This window comes from Athene cunicularia (genome assembly GCF_003259725.1).
Source record: "Athene cunicularia isolate RWA chromosome 7 unlocalized genomic scaffold, athCun1 chr7_part1, whole genome shotgun sequence".
In the NCBI taxonomy this organism is placed as follows: domain Eukaryota; kingdom Metazoa; phylum Chordata; class Aves; order Strigiformes; family Strigidae; genus Athene; species Athene cunicularia.
This window is the reverse complement of record NW_020799107.1, coordinates 27,002,827-27,029,134: the sequence shown is the minus strand read 5'-3', so window position 1 is coordinate 27,029,134 and position 26,308 is coordinate 27,002,827. Positions and strand designations below refer to the sequence as shown.

At 43.1% G+C, this 26,308-nt stretch overlaps 1 protein-coding gene across 17 annotated transcripts in view; it reads right to left on the bottom strand.

Moving 5' to 3' along the window:
• KALRN (kalirin RhoGEF kinase) overlaps positions 1-26,308 on the bottom strand; it is a 360,200-nt gene that overhangs the window by 88,100 nt on the left and 245,792 nt on the right. For 15 of the 17 annotated variants that reach the window (XR_003398843.1, XR_003398844.1, XM_026853030.1 and 12 more), the window contains exons 33-34: positions 13,563-13,592; positions 11,773-12,019 (exon numbers count right to left, since the gene is read on the bottom strand). Coding sequence is in view for 15 of the 17 variants with exons in the window: in XM_026853030.1 (XP_026708831.1) it covers positions 11,773-12,019; positions 13,563-13,592 (277 nt within the window). In the remaining 2 variants the exon portion in view is untranslated. Of the gene's footprint in view, positions 1-11,772; positions 12,020-13,562; positions 13,593-24,094; positions 24,207-26,308 lie in introns of those variants that run through there. The other 2 variants (XM_026853043.1, XM_026853029.1) reach the window with 2 other exon arrangements.

The following is a 26,308-nucleotide window of genomic DNA, read 5'->3' as shown; positions in this document are numbered from 1 at the left end:
CACTTTCCCTGCGCCAACAGAAATGTTTGTGCAGACTCACAGTGAATCTGACCAGCAAACGGATCTAGGTTAAAATTAACCTAGGACGGAAAAAAAAAAAAGTTCATTTCAGCCCAGATTGGTTCCTTGATGTGCCTTGATTCTTCTGTCATTATTTTCAGATTTTACTGAAAAAGCCTCAAGGTATATGACTGTTGCATCACCTGTACTGTTGTACAGGTATTAATGATCCCCCTCACTATGGTAGATCGTGGCTGCCCAGGTAGGCACAGGACACATACCTGATGCTCAGAGAGGTTCAGCCTCTCCATGTGAGACAAAATCTTCCACCTGGCCAACCATCTTTTGCTCAGCAGAAGGAAGTACCAGTCCACAGTGCTGCTGAGATCAGGCCTGTCTCTGTTGTGCCTGCGTGCCCTGTAGCATCTTTTATAATGGCAATCAGCAAGCTGATGGAGACTGGAATCTGCATTATTGATCTCTATGTGCAGAAAGACACATCTTCAAAATAAGTAAAGGTCGTAGCAGATTGAACATTCCAGAACATGTATACTCCCAGGTGAAGGCTATGTACAAAGCATTGTCCTGTGGAGCAGCACTATGTATGCATAGCACAACTACAGCAGATTTGTCTGAACAGATGTGGAATGGCCATGAAGACTACTGGGGTGTAAAGCTTGAACCACCTTCCCCTGTCATCCACACACAAAACTTTTTTACTAAGCTTTTTCACAGGGTAGAATGGCCTTCCTTTGCAGCAAGAGTACCCTGATTCCTTCACACTGCATGAAACTCAATTTGACTTGCAGTCAGTGAAAGGAAAAATATTCTTATTTCACTGAGTAAGAGTCCTGCAGGGTTAATAAATTCTTCAGTGCTTTTCGGAAGAATCCATTTGGCACTTAAGGCCAGAATCTGTTCTCTGATACCTAAATGCAATTCTCATAGATTTCCAAGAAAACTGGGTATATATTCCTTGGCAAAATACAGCTATTAACTTAAAATTCTGAATATACACGAAATCTGCAGAGAAAATAAAGAGCTGGGTACAGTCTGGAAGGAGTAAAACTGAAATGTATGAAGATCTAAGAATACATTTTTAAAGCATATCTTGAGTTGAAAGATTTTAGGGTTTCTCCCTAGTCTAGAAAACAGAAAAATACGAACACTGGGTACTACTATTTAACTTTTAATCTCTTTGAGTTTGGCATCAGGCAGTTTAATGTTATTGGTGAGCAACAAGGAGCCTTAAATTCACTTCATAAAAACAGGAGTTACCAACACATATAATCTGCAAATTGTCTTGCTTAAGAGAAGTCAGGGCTGCTTTATTATGTGAGTTGTTGGATAGTGTATTACTATTGTTTCTGTTGGAAGGCACACCTTTACAGAGACTGGAGGCCATCCCAACCTCTACTGCAATATGCAAGCAATTAACTCTATTTTTACACTATGTAAAATTGAATTTGTATTTTGCAAGTTCTAGAAAGAAAAAAAATTACTTATTTCACTACATTACAATCCTACAGAATTGATAATTATTCAGTGCATTTATGAAGAATACATGATACATACATAAAATAGCACCTTTTAATGAATGCTCAGGACAGCCAAAGACACGAATGGTTTAACCTCTTATAATAAAAAAGTTCTTTAGCTGTTCTGAACTGTGAGAAACTTGTTTAAAAAGATTTAAGGAAAATGTAATAAAATACGGACTCTGCCTTAAAGAAAAGAAAAATACAATTCTAGAGTTAAAGGCAACATATGTAAGAGGAGACAGTATCTTTTGTGAGACCAGTTAATATGAACAGGATAAATAAAATACACTGGCATTTATGTAAATAACCTCCTGCCCTAGACTTTTAGACCATCATAGTGATAATAACATTAACTCTACTTTATAGAATTTGGGATTAATCTGAACTAAGTGAAGCTGACATTGGTTCAGGCTCTTTTGCAAAACGCGTAACCTGGGAATAACTGCTCTCACAAAATGCTTGCATAAATGACAGGAAAATCAGGCTTCTTGTGTCAGGATCAATATATCAAATCTGTGCAGTGTGCTCAAGCAGATATACAGTAACATAATTTCAATTACTTGAAATACATTATTTAATATATATGTGCTTTGCATTGCAGTTTGTCTATCTCCGGCTCAGACTGGCCAGGGAAATGGGATTTTTAGGAGAGCTGGTTCACTTCAAAACATACTCATAAAATATTTGTTTAAGATTAGCAACGGAAGGACCAGCCCAGCACTGTACAGGCCTTGCAGGATGCAAATACTGTGTTTCGGATTAGTCCCTTCAACTGTCTGAAAGCTGAAAGAGTGAGGAGGCAACATTTTGGGGAAACCAAAATCATCAATAATTAGTATTTGTGTTACTGCAGTTCTTGCAAGTATCAGTTTCAGGTTCAACCTTTGTGATGACACTATTAAAAGGTACATCCACAGTTTCACATTAAGTTAGTAGGGATGTCGGCCATGAACCCAGAACCAACAGTTTAATTTTCCTTCATTCTTAAACTTTAAACATTTCAGGGAAAAGGATCAGGCAGTAAATTACAGCATACTGAGCAAGGCAGAACCGCCTCAAAGAGGAACATAATAGTGAATGGTGGGTCACTGACGCTGGTTATGCAGCAAAAAGCCTAGGCAAACAACCCAGATCCCACTCTTTCCCCCACAGACCCAGATGGATTATGGTCCGATGTCCATCTGTGAATCTGCTAAATTTAGTCTGGCCTCAGAGGAAACGTAAGACGCAAGCCATCCACATGCTCCCGCTGCTCTTTCAGGATGACCTTCCTGTTAGCTCGATGGGCCAAGCGCTACAGAACAACTCCCCCCTTCCCACCACGCTACATGTATTTCAAGGCACACAACTTAATACAGCGGAAATAGATTTTCCTCAAGGAGCTATTTTTATACCCTTACTCCAGGCTGCTTGATTTTCACTAGTGGAGAAGAGGCATGGAGATGTTATGGCTGCTGACCTCAGGTCAGAGCTAATATAAAACCTCATGCTACAGACTGAACTCTCTGCTCCACCTCCTTGTTCTGGTGTCTGCAGCTGAGGTACCACAGCTCCAGGAGGAGAAGAAACAGAAGGCATCTATAAAGTTCCTACGCTGTTAATAAAAACAAACAGGCATCATATTCAGACCATTTTCAGGAGGTGTCCTCCCTGGATAACTGTGATAATACCTGACCTGACCTGAACCCTTGAACCTCAGTACCAGAGCAGGAGCCCAAGTCTTTTCTCAGTACAATAACTATTGCTCAGATTCAATCAGTACTTTTTGTGGAGTCCCTTCAAAGGCCCCACCCTCTGCTCTGACCATGCTAACACAAGGGAAGGCTGAGCTCAGCCATTTTGTGAAAGGACATGTGCTGGGATCACTGGGAGAGCTGGGGAGTGGGCAGGACAGACTTCCCCTGGCTTAGGGTTCTTTGTATGCAAGATGCCTCTGGTCTTCCCCAGGCCATATGGGATGTGCACAGTCCACATTACTCCATGAAACTATCTCACTTAATGAAATAAAAGTATAGTATTTACACAGTAGAACCATCTTTGGCCTTTGCGATGACCCCACTGTTGGGACATCAATATGTGAGCAATAAAAATTAAAGACTCCTTTTCCATCATGTCTTTAAAGTTGGGAAAACAGGGCAAGTGCAGTCTTGTTTGTCCAGGTATGCACAGCTGAAGTCCTCTCAGACTGTCCCCTCTCAGATGGCTCATGGCCCAGGAGAGGGCTGTGGCCACCCACCTACCCATCACCTAAGCAGCTACCTCCTGGCAGCAGGGACCAGCTGGGACCTCCCCTTTGTCTGTGAACAAGCTGCAGCAGAGGAGGGAGGTTCTTTCTCTGCAGGACAGGGAAAGGGGTGCTCTGGGGCTTCTCAACATCTGTGCTGAGGAGTAAAACCCCGTCCCATTGCACAGATCCCTGAATATCTGGGTTAGCTTAACCTGGCCCCAGAAAGCATGGGCTGGCCCTAGGAGAGAAGGCTGGGAAGGTAGACAGGAGAGCCATGAGAGCATGGAGAATTTATGACCCTGGTTTTCCACAGAAGTTGTGGGAGGAAATGCGGTCCTGAGCTTAACACAGAGAGGCACGCTGTGTTACATTTTTTTTCCTGTGGAGAAGCATGAAAATGCCTTCTAACAATGACCTTACAAGCAAACTGCATGAGGACATGAGAGCCTTAGAGAAACATCAAATTGTTGGGAGAATGCATGGCTACATGTTGGCACCTCAGTTCTCCTTTTCTGCCTCACCTTAAAATGCTTAGCCACATCTACCTGAGTGTGGCTCTCAACACGTCAGACAGACAGAAATAAGGCAAGTGAAAAGAGGAAAAGGGTCCAGAGAGGCCATAAGAGAAGGCTTCTTTAGAGCTGCAACCCTCTCTGCCTTCTCAATCCCTACAGCTCCAGTCCTCGACAGGGAGCTCAGTCTGTATGCTGGGCTCACCACCCAACCCTGGACCTGCCAAACCACCATCTCTCTACAAAACAGAAGTACTGCAATAAGCCACTGTACCCTCTACAAAAGCTCCTCTCCAACAAACCCACAAGCGTATCTAAAGGAAACAAATGACCCTTTATCTTGAGAGAGAAGATTTTTCATTTTTGAAATACACATCTCATGAGCACCACACTGCTCGGTGTTGACAGAGCCTGTGTAGCAGCGATACGCCATGGTCATCGCTTCCTTCCGTAGAGATTAGCATTTAACCCTTCTGAAATGTGAATGTTTCTGTCTTCTCACAGATCCACACAGAGTTTGGAAACATCCTGCCCTACATTTTCGCTGATGCTTTTCCATGTGACAATTACTAGGGTTTCTCTGCCAGTTTTCCTTTTTTTTTTAGCTGGCCTTGACTAATGTGATGCTAAAATCAGAATGATTTATTATCTCGATAGGCAGCAATCGTACTCAGTCACAGCCTGGGATGATGGTGCCAGTATGTTAATGATGAGATACAGGTGATCAATATAATATCTGCTACCAGGAAACCCTATTCTCTGAAAGCCTTCCAGACAAATTAAGGAAAGGTCCCAAAGGTGCTGTAAGCTACGCATTAGAGTTGCACAATCATAAAGCTGCCAGAGACCATAATGCCAGAAGGGACCTTTATCTCAGGTGCCATGACCTTTATGCAATACCGGCTACTAAATTCTGCCCAGTTTTATCCTGTGCTCTCCCTGTTTGCTGTTCTCCCCAAGCTGCTCCTGATACACACGCAGTGAGGGTGACCTATGACAAGGATGGAAGAAGCAGTAGGAAAAGCAGATAGATGCGTCCCACATTGGGGAATCAGGACCAACAAATGGTGACATGTCCAAAGATGACAGCATCAACGGTCTAATCCTGATTAGACCATTCGTGATCACAACACTATGTGTACCACTGCTGAGTTTCCCCCCAGTTTCCCTGCCAGACCAGGTGCTGAATCCTTTGGCATTCCTGATGAGCTCAGCTGGCCACAGCATTTAAAATTCTCTCTCTTTTTTCTAGGGACACCGTACAGTGAAATTTGGGGTTAAGCTGACAGGGGAATAAGTGGATTAAGTTTTACCCCCTGTCAGAAGGGGAAGCAAAAGCAAAGTAAACAAGAAAATTTGCAGGCCTTCTCTCTTTTAAACAAAGACTCCTGTGTTTAAAATAATAAAAATCCACTGTACAAAAGCAAAGCAACTTCCCCAAAATAGCCTTTCCTGTTTTATCAAAGCATTCATCAAAATTGTACTTCTTCACAAAAATAAAGTTCCAGGTAGAGCACTGAAGGCCTTTTGCTTTGATGAGATAACAAAGCAACTGAAGGATTAAATATAACTGACTTTACTGGTACCTGATATGTCCTAAACAAGTCCACGTGGCTGCATCTAGCATTAAATATCTAGTGATGTCATACTGAAAATAAGAAAAAATGATGAAATAGAAATATCATGTTAGAGAAGTATGGGTAGTCACAAACCATCAGAACATGGCTCCAACAGCCTGCATACAACCTGTGTCCGTGACTTGTAGCTGCAAAGATTTACCATGGAGGACAAATATTTGCCATGCTTGGTGAGGCTGTGCCCAGCTTATCTAGTTACCCAGGTGGTGCTTGGACTGACACTGCCTCTAGGGTTTGACTACGCAAGGACTTGTCAGCGTAATTTTGTCTTCTTGATGTACCGATCCAAAGGTAATGTACCCAAAAGGTAAAATCCCTGGTAGAGCTACAGTTGTAGTGATATGAATACCCCTACACAGGTACAGCTCATCCTCTCACGCTTGACTTGGCCTACCCCTTAGAAACAATGAAAATCAGATTCCATCACACATATTGCCAACTGTTGCTAAATATTTGTTCATTTTTTATTATTTTGGAGATACTGGAGTCCAGGAGAAGGTGTAAGCATGGACAACACCAAGGACAGACACTTTATGGATATCTGAGTTCTTCCACATCTGACTATGAAGTAGGAGAAAGCACAGAGGTCTGGGATCAAAAGATACTAGTAGGCTGAGGAGTGAGGCATCACCAGCTCTTAGCAGTGGGGCAGACATGGACCACTGAGGTAGAAAGGAGTGATATAGTGGGGAGAAGCTGTGAAGAGCCATGAAAGTGAAGACAAACAGCCGCTGTTTGATGAGAGAGATGAGGGAGACACAGTGGAAAAAAAACAAGGGTAAGGATGACTTGACTGAAATAGCAAAGTGGTTTTTTCATCTTTCTATTCCCATTCCTTTCACGACTCCCTGGAGCCACACTTGTATACTGAGGTAGAGCAGTAGTCTGGAGCTGGACCCCAGCAGCCCGTGGTGCCAGCCCTCAGAGAGCTGCCGTGTTACACCATGCTGGTTAGCAGACTTGTTTCCAGCTGTTCTATCATAATTGAAAAGGAGTGAAACTGCAGCAAAACCTGGTTTTCTATGTAAGTCATGTCTTGAACTTGTAACAAGGAGGTATCAAGGATGCCATGACGCATTAAATGCCAGCAGGAGGTCCATGTGACCTTTCTTGAAAGACAGTCTATACTGTGAAATTTTGACTATGTACACCCTTGTTGGAACAGTATTAGGAACAGAGGTGAGTGTTTGGGTTTTTTTATTTAAATACTGCATATTTATATTGACAATGGGTGCCTGAACATTGTTTACTTAATAGAAACTCCATGACCTGTTTATGTACCAGTTAAATCAACTGTGTTACCTAATGAAATGTTTCCTTTAGTTCAGAGCCTTACAAACATTTTAATCATTTTAATCGACTGCTCTTAATTAAGATTTTCAAAAACAAAAGCAGTTCCTTAGTCTCCACAAGGACAACGGAAGGTTTAATGCAGTGCACTAAAACTTCTAAATTGTCCAGACACAGCTCCCCCGGGACTTCAGGAATCATTACCATCAAATATGTTTTGCAACAGAGATTGTTTAAAACACAACAGAGAAAGTGCATGAGCCAATGCAGATTGCAATTTAATACTCAACAGGAATAGGGACACAATAAAAGCAGCCTAAACTCCTTTTCCCTACTAAAATCCAAGATGTTCTTAAAAACAGAGACGTGGGAAGAAACAATTATGCTTTTCCCTACACAGATCACTCTTTTGAGATCAGGAACTGGAGGAAAGAGACTTCCAACCCCAACAAGAGCCAGACTAGCCTCACCAGCTTACCACACTAATCCATTAAATGATCTGCTCTTTCCCACACGGAGTGGTCCCAAAAACACGGGTCTCAGCATGACCTCTTTTTCATTGATAGCACTCTTCTCACCAGCCTCATCAAATCCTTATTCTGCTTTCTTCTTTCACCACCAGCCTGCAACTCTCTCTGGCTGTAGGATCAGGTAGGTGATCCCCTAAATGGATAAGCTGTCACCTGAGCAGCACCGAAACTTCTGTTCCTCCTGCCCAAAGTCTGGTGCTCTCCCAGCTGATGCACCAGGGCCAATGTGACCCGTCTAGGAACTGCAGGCGAGATGCTCACCCTGCTAATATACACCTTGCAAGACACATGTTCCCTCTTCAGTTGGAAGAGACACAACTATTTCTCAGTTTGTTCTGTTAAAGGATCCACCACTGCCACCAAAGTCCTGCTGTTAAGTGGCCATCTGCCAGCACAGCAAGATGTTTGCATAGCATCTTAAAAAAAATATATTCCTCATCTCCTCTAGAGATATGTACCAGACACAAGTATCCTGCAGGCAAAATCTGGTTTGGGGCCCTGAACGGGATCCCTTTGCATATGATTAGTCCAAAACAAATGCCATAACCCCCCCCTTTTTTTTTTTTTAACACTTTCTTTTTCTGTTGGTGATGGAGATTTCTTAAAGTTACTGCAAGAACTAGCCTTTATTACTCTTTGATTTACACTGTGACTGATGTTACAAGAAAAATCCTGGGTGAGGGGTCATAAGATCAAGATTTCATCTAAATGTTTCATGGGCCAAATTCAAATTTGAACTCACTCCATCAAAGCTAACAGGCTGACACCAGGAATATGCTTGTCACAGTGTGCTTAATGAATATTGGCTAGGTCATTAACTTGCTTTCTATCCATGTGGATTTCTCTCTTAATCTGAAATTTATAGCTTAATACCTCAGAGTTCAATTATAGGGTAAAAGAGACAGAAATAAAAGTCACAGCTTTCCTGCAATTAGCCACGAGGGACAGTTCAAACAGAGCTTCATTCCTAGTTTCACAGGTCTTTCTTTTCCTTGCTAGGAATGCTGGTCAGAAAAAAACACATCCCACAAATTCTCAAGTACAGTAACAGAGACTACAGACAAGGTCCTTTTTACTCAATCATTTGCAAATCAGTTGAATCCCAAAAACCTGTCTGCCTTTTTACAGAGGGTAATTGCAAACACTGCTAGATTATCGAAAAGGAGGGACAGGCAGGACTATACTTGGGCTCTGAGCTGTAGTCAAGTCATGGAACAATCAAATGTGTATCCTCCAAAGGAACACAGCCATCAGTCAGTCAGAAGGCTGGGAGACCAGTCCTTAAAGTCTCTGCACTTTTACTGATCAACAAGAGAAACCTGTAAAGACATTTATTACAATAGGTAGGAAGTGTTCTCTTTACGTTTCTCTCATATTCACACCACGTTTTCCCTTTTAACCTGCTCTTCTGCAGGGAGAACCATGACAGGGAACACCATTCAGTGTTGATATAAACTGTGCCAGCTTTTGTTCTGGGTTGCAGAGAAAGGCCAGAAATTTTGTAAGCCTTGACCAAGGGCTTCCAAGTCCAACTCATGCCTAAAGCTACTGGAAGTAGAGAAGTACACGAATCTGAATAGTCAGAAGCCATTTATCACGCTAATCCTTCCAGGATCTCATGACATCAGCAGGCCCTTCCAGTGACTACTGCATTTTCCCCTTTAAACTTCAAACTTACCCCTCTTTTTTTATTCCCAGCATCTGTTCATTCAGTTTAAACAATTTCCTGTTTTCCTAATAGAGGGAGAACTGATTAGACACAGAACCAATTTCTGTACTCTGGCCAAAATTGTGGATTGGGTGGTTATTTTTATTATTTCTAGCAGCACTTCTGGAGATCCCATTAATACTGAGGCTCCCTGATACAGATTTGGTATGTGCAGGAAGAAAACTGAGGCTGAGGGGGAAAGAGAGATAAGTAAATAAAGGCCATGAATATATGGCTGGAGGCAGACAGCCCCAGTATCACTCTGCACCTGTCCAGAGATGACAGGACAAGAGCCTGCTCCAACCTGGAAGCAGTCGCAGCATGTTATGTGAGATAACCTGCCCCACAGGCAGGCAAAGCGTGCTAGCGCAGGCTCGGTGCTGTGCTGACACAGCCTGGTGGCTTCCAGGCACCAGTCGGCTCCGATCCAGCAGTCGAAGCCTGGCATTGCGCCTGTGGCACTATATCTGCAATGCACTTGTGCCCTGAAGCTCACACGGTCATGCTGAAAGCAGAGTCCCCATGTCCCCTACCAGCCCTCAGCCCCTGCACTGCCTTGTCTCCATCCTCCTCGGAATTTCCTGCCTCCCTTTCCACAGCCTACTCCTGCAATTTTTAGTTTTCACAGAATCGTCTAGGTTAGAAAAGACCTTGAAGATCATCCAGTCCAACCATTAACCTAACATTGACAGTTCCCAACTACACCAGATCCCCAAGTGCTATGTTGACCCTATGTTTTGTTGCATATGAGGAAAAGCTCTACAAATTAGCACAGGCAAATGAAGTTTGAGCAGTGTCTCACAGTGTCCTTCAGCAGAGGACCCAAGCCCAACTGCTGGACCACGCAGCCAGCAGACACGTCTCTGGCTTCCTATGAGTCATGCCGGGCAGTGACTGGTCTTACACAGACCAGGCTGGTTTTCAGCTTTACTTTTCTATTTATTCACAGATTTTATTTGCATGTAAGCAACTGCAGTGCTTATCAGAGGAGAGCTGAGGACCAGGGCAGGCTCCTGTGGCAGCAGAAGCAGGGAAGGGCTCCAGGCGTGCGGCAGAGAGGAGACATGGCAGCGGGTCTAAGAAGTGTGTGACGAGTTTAGAGGTTGCATTGCAGACAGATCTGACAGCCAGCACTGACTTCACCTTCTCCCTCTTGCAAAGCAGGGCTAAGGGAAGCACCTAACCAAACGAGACTGGCTGAGGGGATCAAATCTGAGAGGAAAAGCTGAGCTCTCCTCCCCCAGGTTTGGATGAGATGCAGACCCTGGCCCTACCCCACTGATCTGTCCTGGGTATGTGCCCCACTCCCAGCCTCCTCAGTGGGAGTACAGGCAGGGAGCAAGGACAGACTACAGCCTGGCTTCAGTGCTTTTTTTCAAAACAAACAAAACCACCAAGCTTAACTTGCTCAAACAGGAACGGATCAAATTCTGTTTCCCTTAATGCAGAGGGAAAAAAAAATAATTAAGAAGCCAGTTCAGGTTGTGCGCTTAAAGTTGGGAGTGGGACAACAGGAGCCTTTTCTCCCTGGACCTTACTTCTGTTGTGCATGTCCAAAAGAAGGGGCACAGGCAAAAGGAGACCTGCTCTGGCCACACTGAACTGAACTGGTTCTGGTCTACCAGCCTGGAGTGTCTCCTATGCCTGGCTGCATGGATGCTTTATGCGGGACACACATTGCTCAGAACAGAACATCAAGTAAATAGGCCACAGACACCACAGAGACAAACAGTATTTCACCATTCATTGCGGATGAAGCCCAAGCTCTCAGGATAATACCAAGGATGTGTGTTTTTGCACACTAATAGTAAATGATTTTTTCCCCGTTATGCTGTGCCATTACACACAATGTCTACAGTTCATGAGTCAATAGAGTGCACCAGTACTCACTGGTGGCTTCTTTGAAATAATAGACAGGAAGCAGGCATATACAAAAAAACATGCACTAGTGTGCACTGTGGCACTCATAAAATAACATATCCACAGTTTGGGGTATTCTGGGTGTATATACAACATGACTTTCCTGCCCTCTAGGCTTTTAGGCATTAAAACCAGTCCCTTTGTTGTTTAAAGGACTTATTTTTACCCAGAATCTCAAGATAATAATGATTGCCACACAGCAAGACACACACGTACAAACACTGATTCATGGAAATGGAGTTAGGCTAGTGCTGTGCTGATTCACAGAGATCTGGTAACAAAGCTCACTAGTGACTAAACAGTCTTTTGCCCACGCCAACTGCAAGAGCAGCCCAAGCAACTTTGCACTTACATGATACAAAAGGGGAAATCTGAAACAGTCTTAAACCTGCCGGACTGTTGCCTACCTTTTCCTGAAGGGAAGAAGCAATCCATCTCCACACTGCTGCGGGAATGGGAAATGCAGAGAGCGCTGCTGGGGACCAGACCCTCCTGAGGTGGGCTCCGCTCCGTGGTCCGGACCAAGCACCAGCCTGGCCTTTCACTCGGCCTCTCCAGCAGCTCCACCGTCTGCCCCACCTGAATGCTCAGCTCACTGCTGTGGCCCGCTGTGAAGTCCTGGAGCACCACGGTTAGTTCACACCCTCCAGACAACTGCCCAGGTTCAACAGGGAAAAAAAAAAAACCAACAAAAAACAGGAATAGAAGTCAGAGAGGGCAGGATGAAGGCAATCATCTTTGCATCATATTTACACTGGCAAAGACAGGATTTATATTCCTTAGAAGCCAAGTTAATCATTTCTTTTGTCAAAGTTCAACTTGTTGTGGCCCTGGTTTCCTTTACTTCTTATTGATTTTGCTGGGCTGAAGTGAGAAATCAAAGCTACCCACCCAGTAACCTTTTGAATGTTAGCTGTGGGTGAATTTTCTAGCTGTGGGTGTCCACCAGAAGCCTTGCTTTTTAATTTTCTTTAGTTTCTGGGGTGACTTTCTAGACTGACAATAGCCCAGGCTACCTCAGAGCTTGCCCTCATGGCAGGACAAATTCCAGCTCACCTCTCTACAGCATAAGCTAGACACATTCCCACATGCCACCAGTGCAGTGAGGAAACAGCTACAATTTTTTTGTAAGACAAGAAACATGCCCTCATTTTCCCAAACTCTCCCTAGGGACCTCGTGGGAGACTAGGGAATCCTGACTGGGCAGATCAGAAAAGCTCCTCCCATGCTCTCTGATGGAAAACAGAGGTGTAAATATATAAACGTAGAGTGATTGATTATATGCTGACTTCCAGGATTTGTATCTAAGAATAAATGTATCATCTTACTTCCGTACTGAGCGCTGGCAACCTGCTGCTTTCCTTCAGCCTCTCACCCTGTGACTCTCGATGAACAATACTAGTCTCTGTTTAATCCTAGTCTCTATATAACCAGGGACCGGATATATAAGTGCTTGTGTATACAGCAGAACAGAAGAAGTGATTACACAAGCAGCAGAGCTAATGAAGCTTGTTTTCTCACAGATTTGGATCTCGGAGGTTGATTCTTGATCTCTAAAAAGGTGTGAGCACAAATCTAAGTTTTTCTGATGTGAGGAATCTTAATGCTCCTCTGCAGTGTGGATTTCTTGCTGTCTGCCTGTATTAGGGGCCCTCTTTTGGGTCCTTCTTCTCTGCATGCTGCCTGCTTCCCTGAAGCATGCAGGAATCTGAGGTCCTTATTCCAGTGTCATTTGTGATAGAAATTAGTCCACTGATTCAAAAGTTATTAAGAGGAGAACAGTAAACAAGCTGATTCAAAACTGTAATACCATAAACCTCCCTATTTCTTAGGATATGAAGCTAAACCCAAGCATATTATAAAATGCTTTCAGAAGAACAACTTCTAAACCCAATTGAATTGGGAGAAATCTTGTAAGATGCAGAGTATTTCTGTGAAATCAGTGAGAACTGGGATCAGCTTATCCACTTGAATGGGGGAGCCCTTGAGAAGGGTACACTCAAAAGATTTCATTTTTCAGCTGGTACAATCCCCAAATCCCTTATTTTAGCCCAAGCAGCCCTGAATGCATCATCCCATGTGAACAGCCTGTCTCCCGACTCAGTGGCATAGTGGTTTGTGTGTAAAAGAAATCCCATTCACAGAGGTGATATTTACAATTACAGAAAGGGGTCAGTGGACAAGGACTGGTTCTCACCTGTCCTGTGTCTCTGCCGTAGACGAAATGCTAGATTTGGGGAAGAAGAAGGAAATATTTCTCTGAAAGATTATTTGTAAATAAATAGAAAAAACAAACAAAACAAACCATGGCTGCTGTTTGAGGCCATTCAGACAGAGCACGCACATTAATCCTGGCAGGAAGACCTCAGTGGGTCGATGAAAGAGATCAGTTCAGCACCTAGCTATGCAGTTTATCAGCAAACCCACCATTCATCACACTGACATGATCTCCCCATAACTGGAGTACAAACATTGACAGGTATGGTAAGAATAAGATATTGCTGTAATATTTACTGAGATTTCTTTGCTATGGACTAATTTAGGAATAAGAAATCTTTCTGATCCAATATAATATCTGATCTGGTGTGGTATGAGATATTTAAGACACAAGCAAAAAACCCGATTACTTCTTGGTAAATACACAGATAAAGCTTATCAAATGTGATGATTTTCCCCTAGTTCTTTCATTACTTCTTGCCAAGTAAATTTTCTTTCTCCCACATTATGCTGTCTATGATACTTTTTCTGAAAATAATAAAATCTCTCCTTCTTTTAGGGGAAAACATGTGAACAAACACTGCTGTATCTAGTCTTCCAGAGATAAATTTAAAGCATCTACATGCCCTGCACTCGAGTACCACTAGGTGTCCGTGTTTCCCATCACACAGCAAGACAATTTGCTATAAAGAATTAACTCTCATTTGTCTTCAGAGTCCTTATCTAAGTATGATGTACAACGTCAGGGCATGAAAGAGCTGGTTCAGATAGGATCCCAAGACCCATCATTTCCAATGATATGGGCAGAAGATGTTCCAGAATATTAAAAAAATTTCTTCAGATGGTTCAGGTTGATTTTTGAAAAATAAGTCATTTTTATTGCCTAAGTAGAAAAGGTGAAACAGCCCTGAAATATCCCAGTGAAAAAGGCCTGGAGAAGACAGCACTTGAGAAATTTTGGGACTAACAAGACCCTTCCCAGGGAGCATCACCTCGGGAAGTGCAGCCCTAAGCAGCTCCCCACTCTGCCTTTGTTTCTGCCCTCTGCACTGCAGGCTGAGGGGCAGCTAACCTCAACTCAGTCCATTCCAGGCCTTTGTCAATCACTTCTCAAATATCTCAACATCTGTGATATAAACAGATGTTTTAATTAGGGCAACACCTGTAAACATTATCCCAGAAGAGGCAGGTGTGTTCCATGACCCTCAGGTACCATCTAGCCCTGAGCTCCTGTTTTCTCTGATTCATTAAAAACAGCAATTTAATATAATGAGACCTGTAAGTAATCATCCCCTTTAGGAGCTGCTTGGCACCTGGCGTGATCAAGCTCTTCCTCAGCAGGAGAGATATTCACCCCCTTCAGCTTTAGAAGCCTACCTTTGATGTAGAAGGCAGGGAGCTGACCGCCCTCAGCTCCCTGGAAGCTGTATGAATTTATATCACCTGCTCCTCCAACATCCTCTGGATGGAAACATGGACCAGGGCTTCCGCATGCTCCAACTCACCAGCTGGAGACAGAGAAAGACCCCCCTCTTTGGCAGGAGGAATTAAGCAGGTTCCCTTTTACAGGTGCAAGCAGTGAGCTCAGGTAGAGGCCCACAGATGATTTTTTAGGTGTCAGCCTCAAAGAACAGAAAATGAGCTCCTTCCTTCTGCCCAAGGACTTCTGAGTATTTACCATGCCTGTTGTGTGTCTAACATACCACCACACCACAAAGAACATTTGCTTACCAAATTAACCCACAGCAAAGTATTCTCTCTAGAAAGCTTATATTATACTAACACATACACAATTTGTAAGCCACTGAGGAATAATGCAAATACATCTGATTCCTGATGACAGAAATCCTTTCACCTATGAGGTGATCCCTCAAGCTAGAAGTTACTTAATTTGTTTTGAGAGTAATTTTCCAACCTCAAAGAAGTACATCATGTTTCTCTCTATGTTGGAGCATGCAAACTGGAATACAGATGGGCTGCTGATTTCTCACACATATTGCATTTGGTTTGTAAAGAGAAAGAAAATAGACAGTGCTCTTAAGGTTGAACTTCACAGGTAAATGGCTTTGTATTTTAACATGTAATGTTCACTTTTATTATTCCTGGGACAAGAATCACCATTAAAGCCACTGACTGGCTATATTTAAAACCCAGACAGCAGTCTAAGCTGTATATGGTACAACAAAATTGGTGAGAGACGTCAAAATAAAAATGATAATGCAATATTCCTTTGCAGAGCACAAGGCATAACTGAAAGATCTGACACAGGGACAAATCTAATGAATTACACAGCAAGCAAGAGCCTTAAAATCAGGAAGAAAAGGAAATGGTAGAAGCAAATAGCAAAATGTAATGAGGAAGCAGGAGGGGTCCAAGCATCCCGAGCGAACATGCTGTATGTCCTGAGAGAAGCTAGCAGGAGCCCCAGCCTGTCTCTGCAGTGCCTGCCACCAGCAAACCATCACCTACCCTCTGTGTTCACTTGTTCCTGGGCTAGAAAGCATCACTGTGCATTCAGTGTGTAAAGAGTTTTCTTCAGGATGTTCTAAACCAGATCAAACCTGAGCTAGAATAGAGCCTTGCCCTATGTCACCAGTGCAGACAGGGACCCAGTCACACAGCAATTGAAAACTCCCCTCTCTACCCAGGACATTGCTCACTAACCTCTGAGCATCGATTTGAGCAGTTTATGTCGGACACTGACTCTGGTGAATGAGTTTTGTCATGACTTACATGAGCTTTTTTTGCTTCTGGGAACACCTAACCGAGTGCCTGTCAGGTATAGGAGGGTGAAGTGCAAGCCACCAAAATGATCCCAGGCACGGACACATCCCGCTGCAGGGGCATCCAGGCTGCTCCAAGAGCAGGAGCAAGCTCAGCTCCAGGACCAGCAGGTAGCGGTTAGTGCAGGATTACCATGAGATGGTCTTTTATGAACCACAGTATCTGTGAATGGCCACTGCTACATCTATTTAGTTTCCAGCAACAAAGCAGCAGCCAGAGGAAGAAAGGCTGAACACCAGAGGCATATTTATCATTACACTGCAGATGGAAAAGACCTATCAGGCCACAGGCTGTCCCTCCTTCCCACTAAAATAGATCTTAACTAGAACTAAATCCACTCCAGTTGAAAGAAAAGCAGGAATTAATAGCTCTCTAACAAGGTGAGTAGTGATTTGGGAGGTGGGTGTCTGGAGAAATATTCCTCAGTCAGTACTTAAATGGGTAACTAAGTGGTTTATCCTGCAAATGACAATGGATCTCACATGGGTTCTAAAAGATGAACCCAAGCTCTGAGAGACAGAGAACTGGTAATAGTGATACTATGGTGGCTGTATCATCATAAGTGAATAAATAACAACTGCCCCAGCAAATGTAGCAGTGTTTCATTGTCTGTTTCAACAGAGGTGCAAAACACTGGTGTGCTTGGTCTTCCCTCCTGTGACACAGTGCCATAATTAAGGTTTTAGTCTTTTCGTAATTAAAGTCTTAAGTTTGTTAGAGGCTTGCAAACCACACTGTGGTTTGTGAAATGTGAGGGCACATAAGAGAGACAACCTGGTTACCTGTTCTGTCAGGGAACTACATTTGATGCTCATGGGAGACCCTGTAATCTGGACCACAGCCAGGGTTTTGATGCTGCTGTCTCCTCCCAGCCAGCCCTGGGGCAGGTGCTGCATGTGCCTGAGTAGTTTCCTTTGGCTCAGTGCTGTATTTGAATCCCTGGATGCTGAGGAATAACTACAGCTCAGGCAATCTCATTGCCAGTCATTGCCACTCACCACCAAGCAAAGTATACAGATTAGTTATACCTGGGGTTCCCCATATCCAAATATGCCTGTAGTTTGGTCAGACCCTTCTCACAACTGAGTAGTAACAGAGAACAGGAGAATAAATGTCAGTGTATTAGACTTATCTCTCACCTATGCATCAACTCCTTTAGAGCATCACACTGCCTGAAAATGCAGTAAGCTTAAGCTGCCATACCTTTGCCAAAGACTATAGACTTATTTTTCTGGCCTCAAGGCTCACGACTGCCCAAGATGCTCTATCAGTACATAACACACGAGTATCCTCTCATGAAATATTGGATTATAATGTAAAAAACCATGTCCAGCCCAACTCACTATACTAAATTTTCCAGCATACTCTGTTATTAAAATTGCTGTATCATTTGTCTGTATTTAACTCCTTTTCCTTTTTCTGTTCCTAAAATGCTTCAATTTCCCCTTCAGTATACGTTTCAAAATCATATTCAGATGCAGAATTAGCAGTGCACAGCATCTGCAGATGTAGGTAAAACCCAATATATTTCAGGTCGATAAAAAGTTGTTTACTCTGCAGTACAAATTTCAAGCCAACATCTGATTTTCAGTCAAAGAATCAGCAATGCAGAATGAATCTACCAGGGTCAGAAGAGCTGCTCAGAGTATTTAAGTATTTTGAAATATGCCAACATCATTGTAGAAATCCACTAGCTGGTTATTTATATGTATTCAATAGGACGCAGAGCTTGACATGCTTAAACAAAGTATTCTGTGTGGTGTGGCACTCTGTCCTAATATAAATTGCTAGTTTTCTGTTGCTCTTAGGCTTTCTGCCCATCTGGTTTTGGATAACAGCCAGTTTCGGATAGAAGCATTTAGTCACCATAAACAGCCTATTTCAAGAGGGTGAGAAAGGCAGTGGGAGAAAAAAATGACATTTGCATTCTTATCAAGAGATTAAAAAAAGTAAAACTGCTTAGACATTGATTCTGTTTGCACTGACATAGATCCAGGAGCTATGACTCTAGCTGGGGGACAGACATGAGAAATCTTGTCCCCCATGGAGTTCTTTACCAAAATTTCTGTGATTTTGTAGAGATTTTCTTTTTACTGGGAGGTTAGAGAGAGATTCAAATTCAGGAGAAGCCTCTGAGGAATTTCAGTATCAGAGAATTGCTTTACTTTTCTTACATTGTAACAGGCTCTGTCTGGAGTGTGAACACTGAGTCACCCACGTTCCTCCCTCGAAAGCCTCTACAGGATGCTGAGCTGAGAGCTCTGGCAATTCCAGTGAGTGTTTCGTTGCATCAGTATGGAGGTGTTTCTATGGGGACAGACTGTATTTTAGGAGCTATGAGCTGAACCAGAGATAACCTATTACGGCCAGCAAAACTGGTCCAGACTGAGTTCAGAATCAGAAATTCAGTGGAGAATACCTGGCTCATCTCTGAGTTTTTCTGAGTCCTCAGGCCCCCCTACCTGTCTTCCATTAAGATGGAGTTGGTGTTTCCCACCCCTTCTGTTTTGTCTGACCAAACAAAGAGGAACACTGACTGAGCTTTACCCGGAGGCCTCTATATTTAAGCAATTAGCCAAACACATGGCTGGGATCATGGTGACAGCCCTGTAGCCCAAATGGAGCTTTGCTCCTCTCAGTGAGGAGATAACAACAGAGGCATCTGGATGTGCAGCATTCTATAAATCAAGACACAGAAAGTTATTCCACAGCGGGAAGAAGAGACAGAGATGGCATGTGGGACATACAAATATGCTAACAGAAAGGAAATCTGGTGTTATGTTCTCAAATAGCACATACCTTTCCTGTCCAGCATCTCTTGCTGGAGTCTCTACTAGGCGACCATATCCTGATTGTGCTGGATTTTGGACTCCAGCATATGCTGACATCTGCAGAACAGCTTGAAGGGAGCAGTCTGAATTATTTCTGGAGCCTTTTTTCCAGAAAGTAAGACTAAATTTGACCCAAATTAAACAGCACATCCAACTATAAAAAATGCTTTTGAAGATAAAGATGACCAGACTCACTTTGTTTCACTCAACAAATTGAACCAGAGTATTAGTCTGTGCTTCATCCTATGAGATTGAAGGTTTTCTCATGGCATTTGGCTCAGAGAGCTGCTACCCAAATTCCATTCCTTTCCCTTCCCTGGAGAAGCACAAAATGGAGCAGATATCATCTGTGTTTCCTCAGTGGCACAGAGCCAGCATGGCTGGCTTCAAATCCCTTTGCTACTGATGTTGCAAAAGGTGAGAAAGGCAGATGGCTGAAACCTGCCAAGGTGATCCCCCACCTGCCATATTCCACAGGCACAAGTATTGTAAACTCACCCAGGGTTAATAAAAGCATAAGGAGAGGCTGAAATCAGGGAGTACTGACTAGTTGCTTTCTTTTGTATGTCCAGCACAGTCTGAGCAAAGCAGACAATCTTGGCCAAGGAGGTCAAGGGTTTCAGTCAACGGATGATTCATCAGACATCAGCTCCCAGGACAGTGCTAGCAAGTACACAAAATCCGATCATGTGTTCTGGCCAGCAACTTTGGAACATCCCCAGGTACAAACAACACAGGCAAAGTGTGCACAGTGAAAGGTCTACGCAGCTGATGAGTTTAAAATAGAAACGTCTGCGTCACATACCTGGTACCACTGGAGAAGGGAAAGTCAAGTGCAACAGAAGCATTAAGAAGACAAAGGGACAAGCACACTTTGCAAGTGCAGAGGGTGGGCACCATGCACATCTGTCTTTATCTAACAGAGGCGTTCTGCCCTGGTCAGAATTTTGAGAAGGGAGGAATTAAATAATCTTTCAGCAGCCCTGTTCCCTGTCAGACAGTGTTCCCAGCTGAGTATGACCCCCACTATTTGCTTGTCAGCAGAACACCTACAGCTTCCCTGATGTCAGTGTCAGGGGATGATTAAGACCTACAGGTTCCTCATTAGCCACCTCTGCTTTTATATTGTACTGAAATAACAATAGTTACCTGAGGAACTAGGAAAAATGGCTCACAACAACTAGAGGAGAGACCTCAGACTGATGTCCTCTTGAGAAGGAAGCAAACAATATTCAGAAGAAAAGCACAGTAAAATCACCCTAGGTATGCTTTAGAACAAAGCAAATCTTAGCTTGTGCACTGGATCAAATTTGCTTGATACACATATCCCAAGATTATATTTCCTTTATAATCTAGATAATTATCTTAGACAGGTATGTTGCTGTCTGTACAGTTACACTTTTTATGGAGTTGGGACAAGTGATATAATTTCAAACAATACCTGCAACAGGTCTCCCCCTTGTCAAATAAAAAGCAGACATTTCCAAGACAAGCAGTTGTAGATTGCTTCAAAGCTATGTTTTCCTGCTATGGTCCTGCTCTAAGAAGTGAGTGTGTGAAGGCAAAGAAGAGATAATCTTGTACTCTCTTCTTTACTGGCTGGTGGCTTAGTGGATTTAGTGGCTAAGTACCACTGTGTTTTAGATACGTATAAGCCTGATTACACGAGATAGATACCCTCCACAGTGGACAGCCATGCCCATCTCCCAGCACTGTTGTGAAAGCAGCACACAGGGCTGATGGGAGGACTTGTCTTCCTGTGTCTCAGCCCAGCCCAGCTCCAATAATGCCTGTTCACTGCGGGCCCTCTGGTGATTGTCACTGACCTGACTCTGGTCCTTTGGACTCTCCTAAAACACACATAACTTAGCAACAAAGGCTGGACATCTGAAGGCAGCAGAGATGGAGAACCCAGCATACAGAAATGCAAAAGCCTGCACTGATGCTTGGTAGAATCATAGGAAACCACAACACTCCTCCTTCAGGGATATTAGCTCCTCAAAATGGCTAAGGATCTGAACAGAGAAACCAAAAATATGATGAAGGATTTAAAGTGTCCCCTGATGGTTTTTTTTTCCCAAATTGTTGAATTCACAGAACAGATGTTTTATATAAAACAGGCTTTATTTTTAATTGGAGGAGATTATTCAAACTATGTTTAAGCCATATGGTCCTGTAAGTCTGACTCCCCTCTGCCATTGCTGGAGAAGCTAGCTTGACATCCCTCTCCTTTTCCAAGTTGTTTCCTTTTTACAGATTTGGTAGCTGCTATTTTTCTTTTTTATTGTTGGTCCCTAGGTCCCATTACTATAAAACAGGGCCTTAGGCCCAAAATTAACTCAAAGGTGGATTTGGATAAGTTGCTTTTAACAATTTTCAGTAGTAGGTTGGTCTAACAGAACATAAAGGGAAATGCAGATCTGAGAGGACAGAAAACTCATCAGCAGGAACGATGACAGTGAGTGGTGTTCATCTCCAAGCTGCTGAAGGAAGCCCTGGTCCCAGCTGGCACATTTTCCTGCCCCTCTTCCCCTAGCAGGTGTCATACTGCAGAGCAGGAATTTTCAGAAGGATTATGAACACAGCAGAAAAAACAGGACATATTCTTGACACGACTGTTAGACGGCACCGGGTGTCAGGCAGGCTTCAGCTGAGGGCATTGCCCTGCCCCAGCACCACACTGGGTATGTGGCTGGGCTCAGCACAGCCTGGCCATCAAGTCTCTATTTCTGTTGCACCCAATGCAGTCCATGAATTTTCATCAGTTGAGAGTATTAATGCTTCTGGTAAATCTAAATCACACCTGAAGAGGCTGGGGCTGCAAAGTAAGCTCTGGATACTGTTTGGGTGTGGTGGCAGTCAGTCTGATAGCAGTTGGGTCTGTGGGGTTGCCAGCTGCCTCCTTCTCCCTCTCTCCCAAGCTGTTTTCTTTAATGCCTGTACTTTATCGCTTGTTATATTAAAGTCTCATCCCACTCCAGCTCAGTGTTCCCATTAATACCACGTAAAAGCAGGCCACTGCTGCTGCAGATAGGCTGCATAGGGGAACTCTGCTTGAAGCAATGCCCTCTTTGAGCAGCAGTTTGCAAAACTGTTGCATGCCCATACCCCCAGTGTTTGGCACTGTGGAAAAAGGATCTTGAGGAAGATGATTACTTGTGTTTGAGTCCTCCCAATTGCTTGCCTTGTCCACTGCCCCCACTGAGCCTTTCCAGCACTGCTGCATGATCTTCAGCTATCACGATGGGTTACAGCTTGAGTCCTAAGAGTTAAATCCTGGGGCTTTCATTCTCCTCTCTATAATACTGCTATTTACTTGAGGTGACCTCATTTGCCAAATGATGTAAGAGGGTGCATGACTGAGCCTGGCACATCTAAGCAGATGTTTTCAGTGGACACAGAAACAGCATTATAAAATGAAAATATCGGCTAAAACCTGAGCAGCACAAGAGATTACAATGGCCTTTATGCAGATCAGCTTACCTAAAATAGCGCTGAAAGGCCTTTGGCTGCAGTCGTATTCTTCTCTTTTTAAAATGACAGACTGTTGCTTGTACTACTGTAATGTGACTCCCAAAGGAAGCAGCAGCTGCAGGTTTTGAATTTTATCATTCTTGGCCTCTCTGTTTGGTAGAGTTGACTGGAGCATGCCCGAAGGACACTCCTCCCATAAAATTCTCTTCTTTAACTACAATAACAAAAAATCGTTGCACACTTTTTTTTTTTTTTTTTTTTTCTGTTCCAAACAACAATATAAATCCAAAGAGTCGATCTGGCTTGCTTTGTTTCAGCTGGAAGGAAATGCTCATTGACTTTGCCATTTACATGTGCTGTCATGTCACATTATCAGGGAGGGCTAAATATGGATCAATGAAGTCCAGCACAAACAAGTAGAAGATTGAGAGAAGCCTGAAAGAACTTGCTATGTTCATTTATCAAAGGATGAGCAGAATAATAAAGTCTATTGATAAGCACATTCCCAGATCCTGCTTAGTTTCTTTCACTGAAGACAGTTCAGATAAAATACTCTGGCCTGTGTAATCACTGTTACATGTAAATGGTTCCTAGACAAATATGTTCATTTCTGTTCTTGCTAGACTCAGTTCAATCAATACAGGGGCCTCAATTTTCAAAGACGGATGTCTATGTTTACTCACAACACTCATGTATGTGTTCTTCTAGTCCCCAAAACCACCTTTCTCTTCTGCACACAACACATGCAGAGGAAGGTGATATGAATTGAGCTTAAAACATTCTCCCTGTATTTGACAATGTGAAATACAACAGTGTCAAGGATAAACAAAAGATTTTGGTAGCTGAGTGTAAAATTTTCAGTGCAAGATCCAAGTACACTTAATGCTTGACATTACCATATCCAGTGTGTCTCTAAAGCCATGTGGAGGACATCTTCAGGACAGCTCAATTAAAGAGCTACTGCTGGGGATTTCAGAGGCACAGAGGAGGAATAGAGCCTGAAGTCAGTAAAGTTTAATGTGAATTGAACACTTACTTCCTTTGGGTTTCTTTGGAAAATCCTAGGCTAAATCTCCATCTTATCCTTAATTGGCAGATATAAAGATATGTGCTCAGGGGAACTACATTTGGTTTTTTGCTAGCAACAGGGAAATAACTGTGTAAGAAATTCTACTGCAGAAAGACAGGGAATCTGTAGGGTTTGACAGTGGATCTGACTTGCTTTGTTTCAACTGTAATAGCAAGGGATTTCATGGCATCCTAGCTGAGAAGAGAGGGAGAACAGGAGCCCATGCATGATAGAGACACTGGAAAAACACAGGGCTGTGGCAGAACTGAGGCTGCAGAGATGGAGGACAGGTGACAAAACAGGGGCCTGGGGATGGACAAAAGAAGATGATGAATACCAGCAGGGTTAACTAACCAGGTTCATAAAGAGCCCTCAGTGCTGATCAGCACTTGTAACAAAACTCAGCAATTTCCATACAAAACCTTAATTCACTTTGAGGTAAGTTTCTCAAACTGCATACTGGAGAATCCTAAAATGAATAAATTATTAACCTTTGCTGCACTTCCTTAAACTCCACTTACTATCACTCTTAACATCCACAGCCTTCCTGCCATACTTGTGTTTGTATGATATTATGCATCATATTATCACACCTGCTTAAACTGAATAACCAACAGGACACTTCCTTGGCTGAATAACTAGCTCCTTTTCCAGGCACAGGATTGTGTTCCCTTTATAAATGCCATTTCACTAATTCATTATTTCTTCATCTACGCTGTAAGATTTTTCACATAAGTATCTGTTTCCTTTCATAAAATGTAAGCACATTTTGGACAAGAATGATAATGATAAATAATAAGTAAACAATTTCCTCTATCCCAGACAATACAGCAGCAGAGCTGTGTGTTCAAACCTCATTAACGCCCATCCAATCTAAACTAAAAACTGCAGGAATGCTCTGGTTGATAGAATGAATCCTAAGTGGAACGGAAATATGCTTGAACTAAAAGAGATTGAACTTAGCTTTTACTGCATGAAAAGGGATTTTACTGTTGCATCACCACACATAACACTATAATTATGAGCTGGTAATTCTTTCAATGATAAATTTCTGCAAGAAAATTAGGAAAATGCAATCTAAAACACCTTTCCTTCTCAGGGTTCACATGCAAGGCCTTAGCAAGTAGTAACCCTATACTAAGAGCATGTACATAACTATCACAGCCTGCACTGTTTTCTTCTCTTCTTTCTGATTCCCCTTTCTGACCCTCCAACAAAAAAGGGACTCCTTATCACACTGTTCCGTATTGTACCATAACTAATGTCTGGATTGATCCAAGGTGCAGGTAAATGAATTCGCCTCTCTCCCGTATCAAAGGTATTTTTGTCAGTAATATGCACCATTGAGGCGTGGGAAAAAAGAAAAGAGGAGTCTGAAAAGTGAGTCTGAAAAGTGAGTCTGAAAAGCCCCTGCAGAAAACTCAGGGGAAACAGTATTCAGAGGAAGGCTCGTTCTTGGCAGACAGAGGGGTTTTGCCACTGCTGTACCACTGCCCAGCTGCAGCAGCAAGCTATCTTCTCCCCTCCGGTGCTGAGAAGCTCCTGGGCTCTCCAGGGACAGCCCGGCCCCCTGCCCTGCTCCTGCTGGGGAAACGGGGCTGCTCCCCACGGGGACAGGGGCAACAGGGGACATTTGTGGTTCCTGTACCCTGAGAGCTGGGCTGCGGCTGTTGGGGATGGGGAGCAGGAGACATGGCAGTCCTCTGAGACAGACCCCTTCCATGGGGTTGCAGGTAACCTGCTTTCGATGCCTGATGTTGGAGTGGGTGAATATCAATCAAAATGGCCAAATCCTGAATGTTTTCAAAAATTCCTGGAGTTTGCTGTTCAAGACTCTGAGTGCTCTCTCAGCTGGAGCAGTACAGCCTTTCCATCCACTTTCCAGCTACACGGCCTTTAAAGAAAAGACAGTGACTGAGAAAAAAAAAAAATCAGGAAACTGGGTTTTTTTCCCTAATTTTTCTCCTTTTTTTAAAAAAAATCCCCAAATTGCAGAATTTTAAGAGACAGTTTGGCACAGAAAGCTTGAAAGAAAAGTAGAGGTGTAAATGGACATTTCAGTACCCTAACAGACATCTCTTTCATGTTCCTCCCTGGATTTACAGAGTTCAATGCAAGAGGCACAAACTATAGGTCTAATTCAAGAGAGCATCCACATGTATGCACAAGCTCAGTAAAAATCATTAGGGCTTATACTGTAAATTGTGTTCTCCTGTGAGTCAGGACTGATGTGAGTACTTGCAATCAGGACAAAACAAGAATTAGTCCATAAAAATGGAGAAGCATCTAAGTATGTGGGAAGACGATTTCATCGCATGATTCTGTAGTATCTTATGGGATGGGATGGTATTTTATGTCTGGAGAAAGGGATGTGGGTCACTGAGAAAAAAAAGACTTTGTGCCATTCCCCAGTCTCTATTTTCTCTCTGTTACACCAAGCACATAGCAATTCCATTATAGAGACCACAGTCATGTCTCACGGATATCAGTGATGAAGGCAAAAGGAGCACCTTCAAAATTAGACCACAGATTTTTCCATGTCTTTGTCTCCCTGTCGGTGGTATTAAG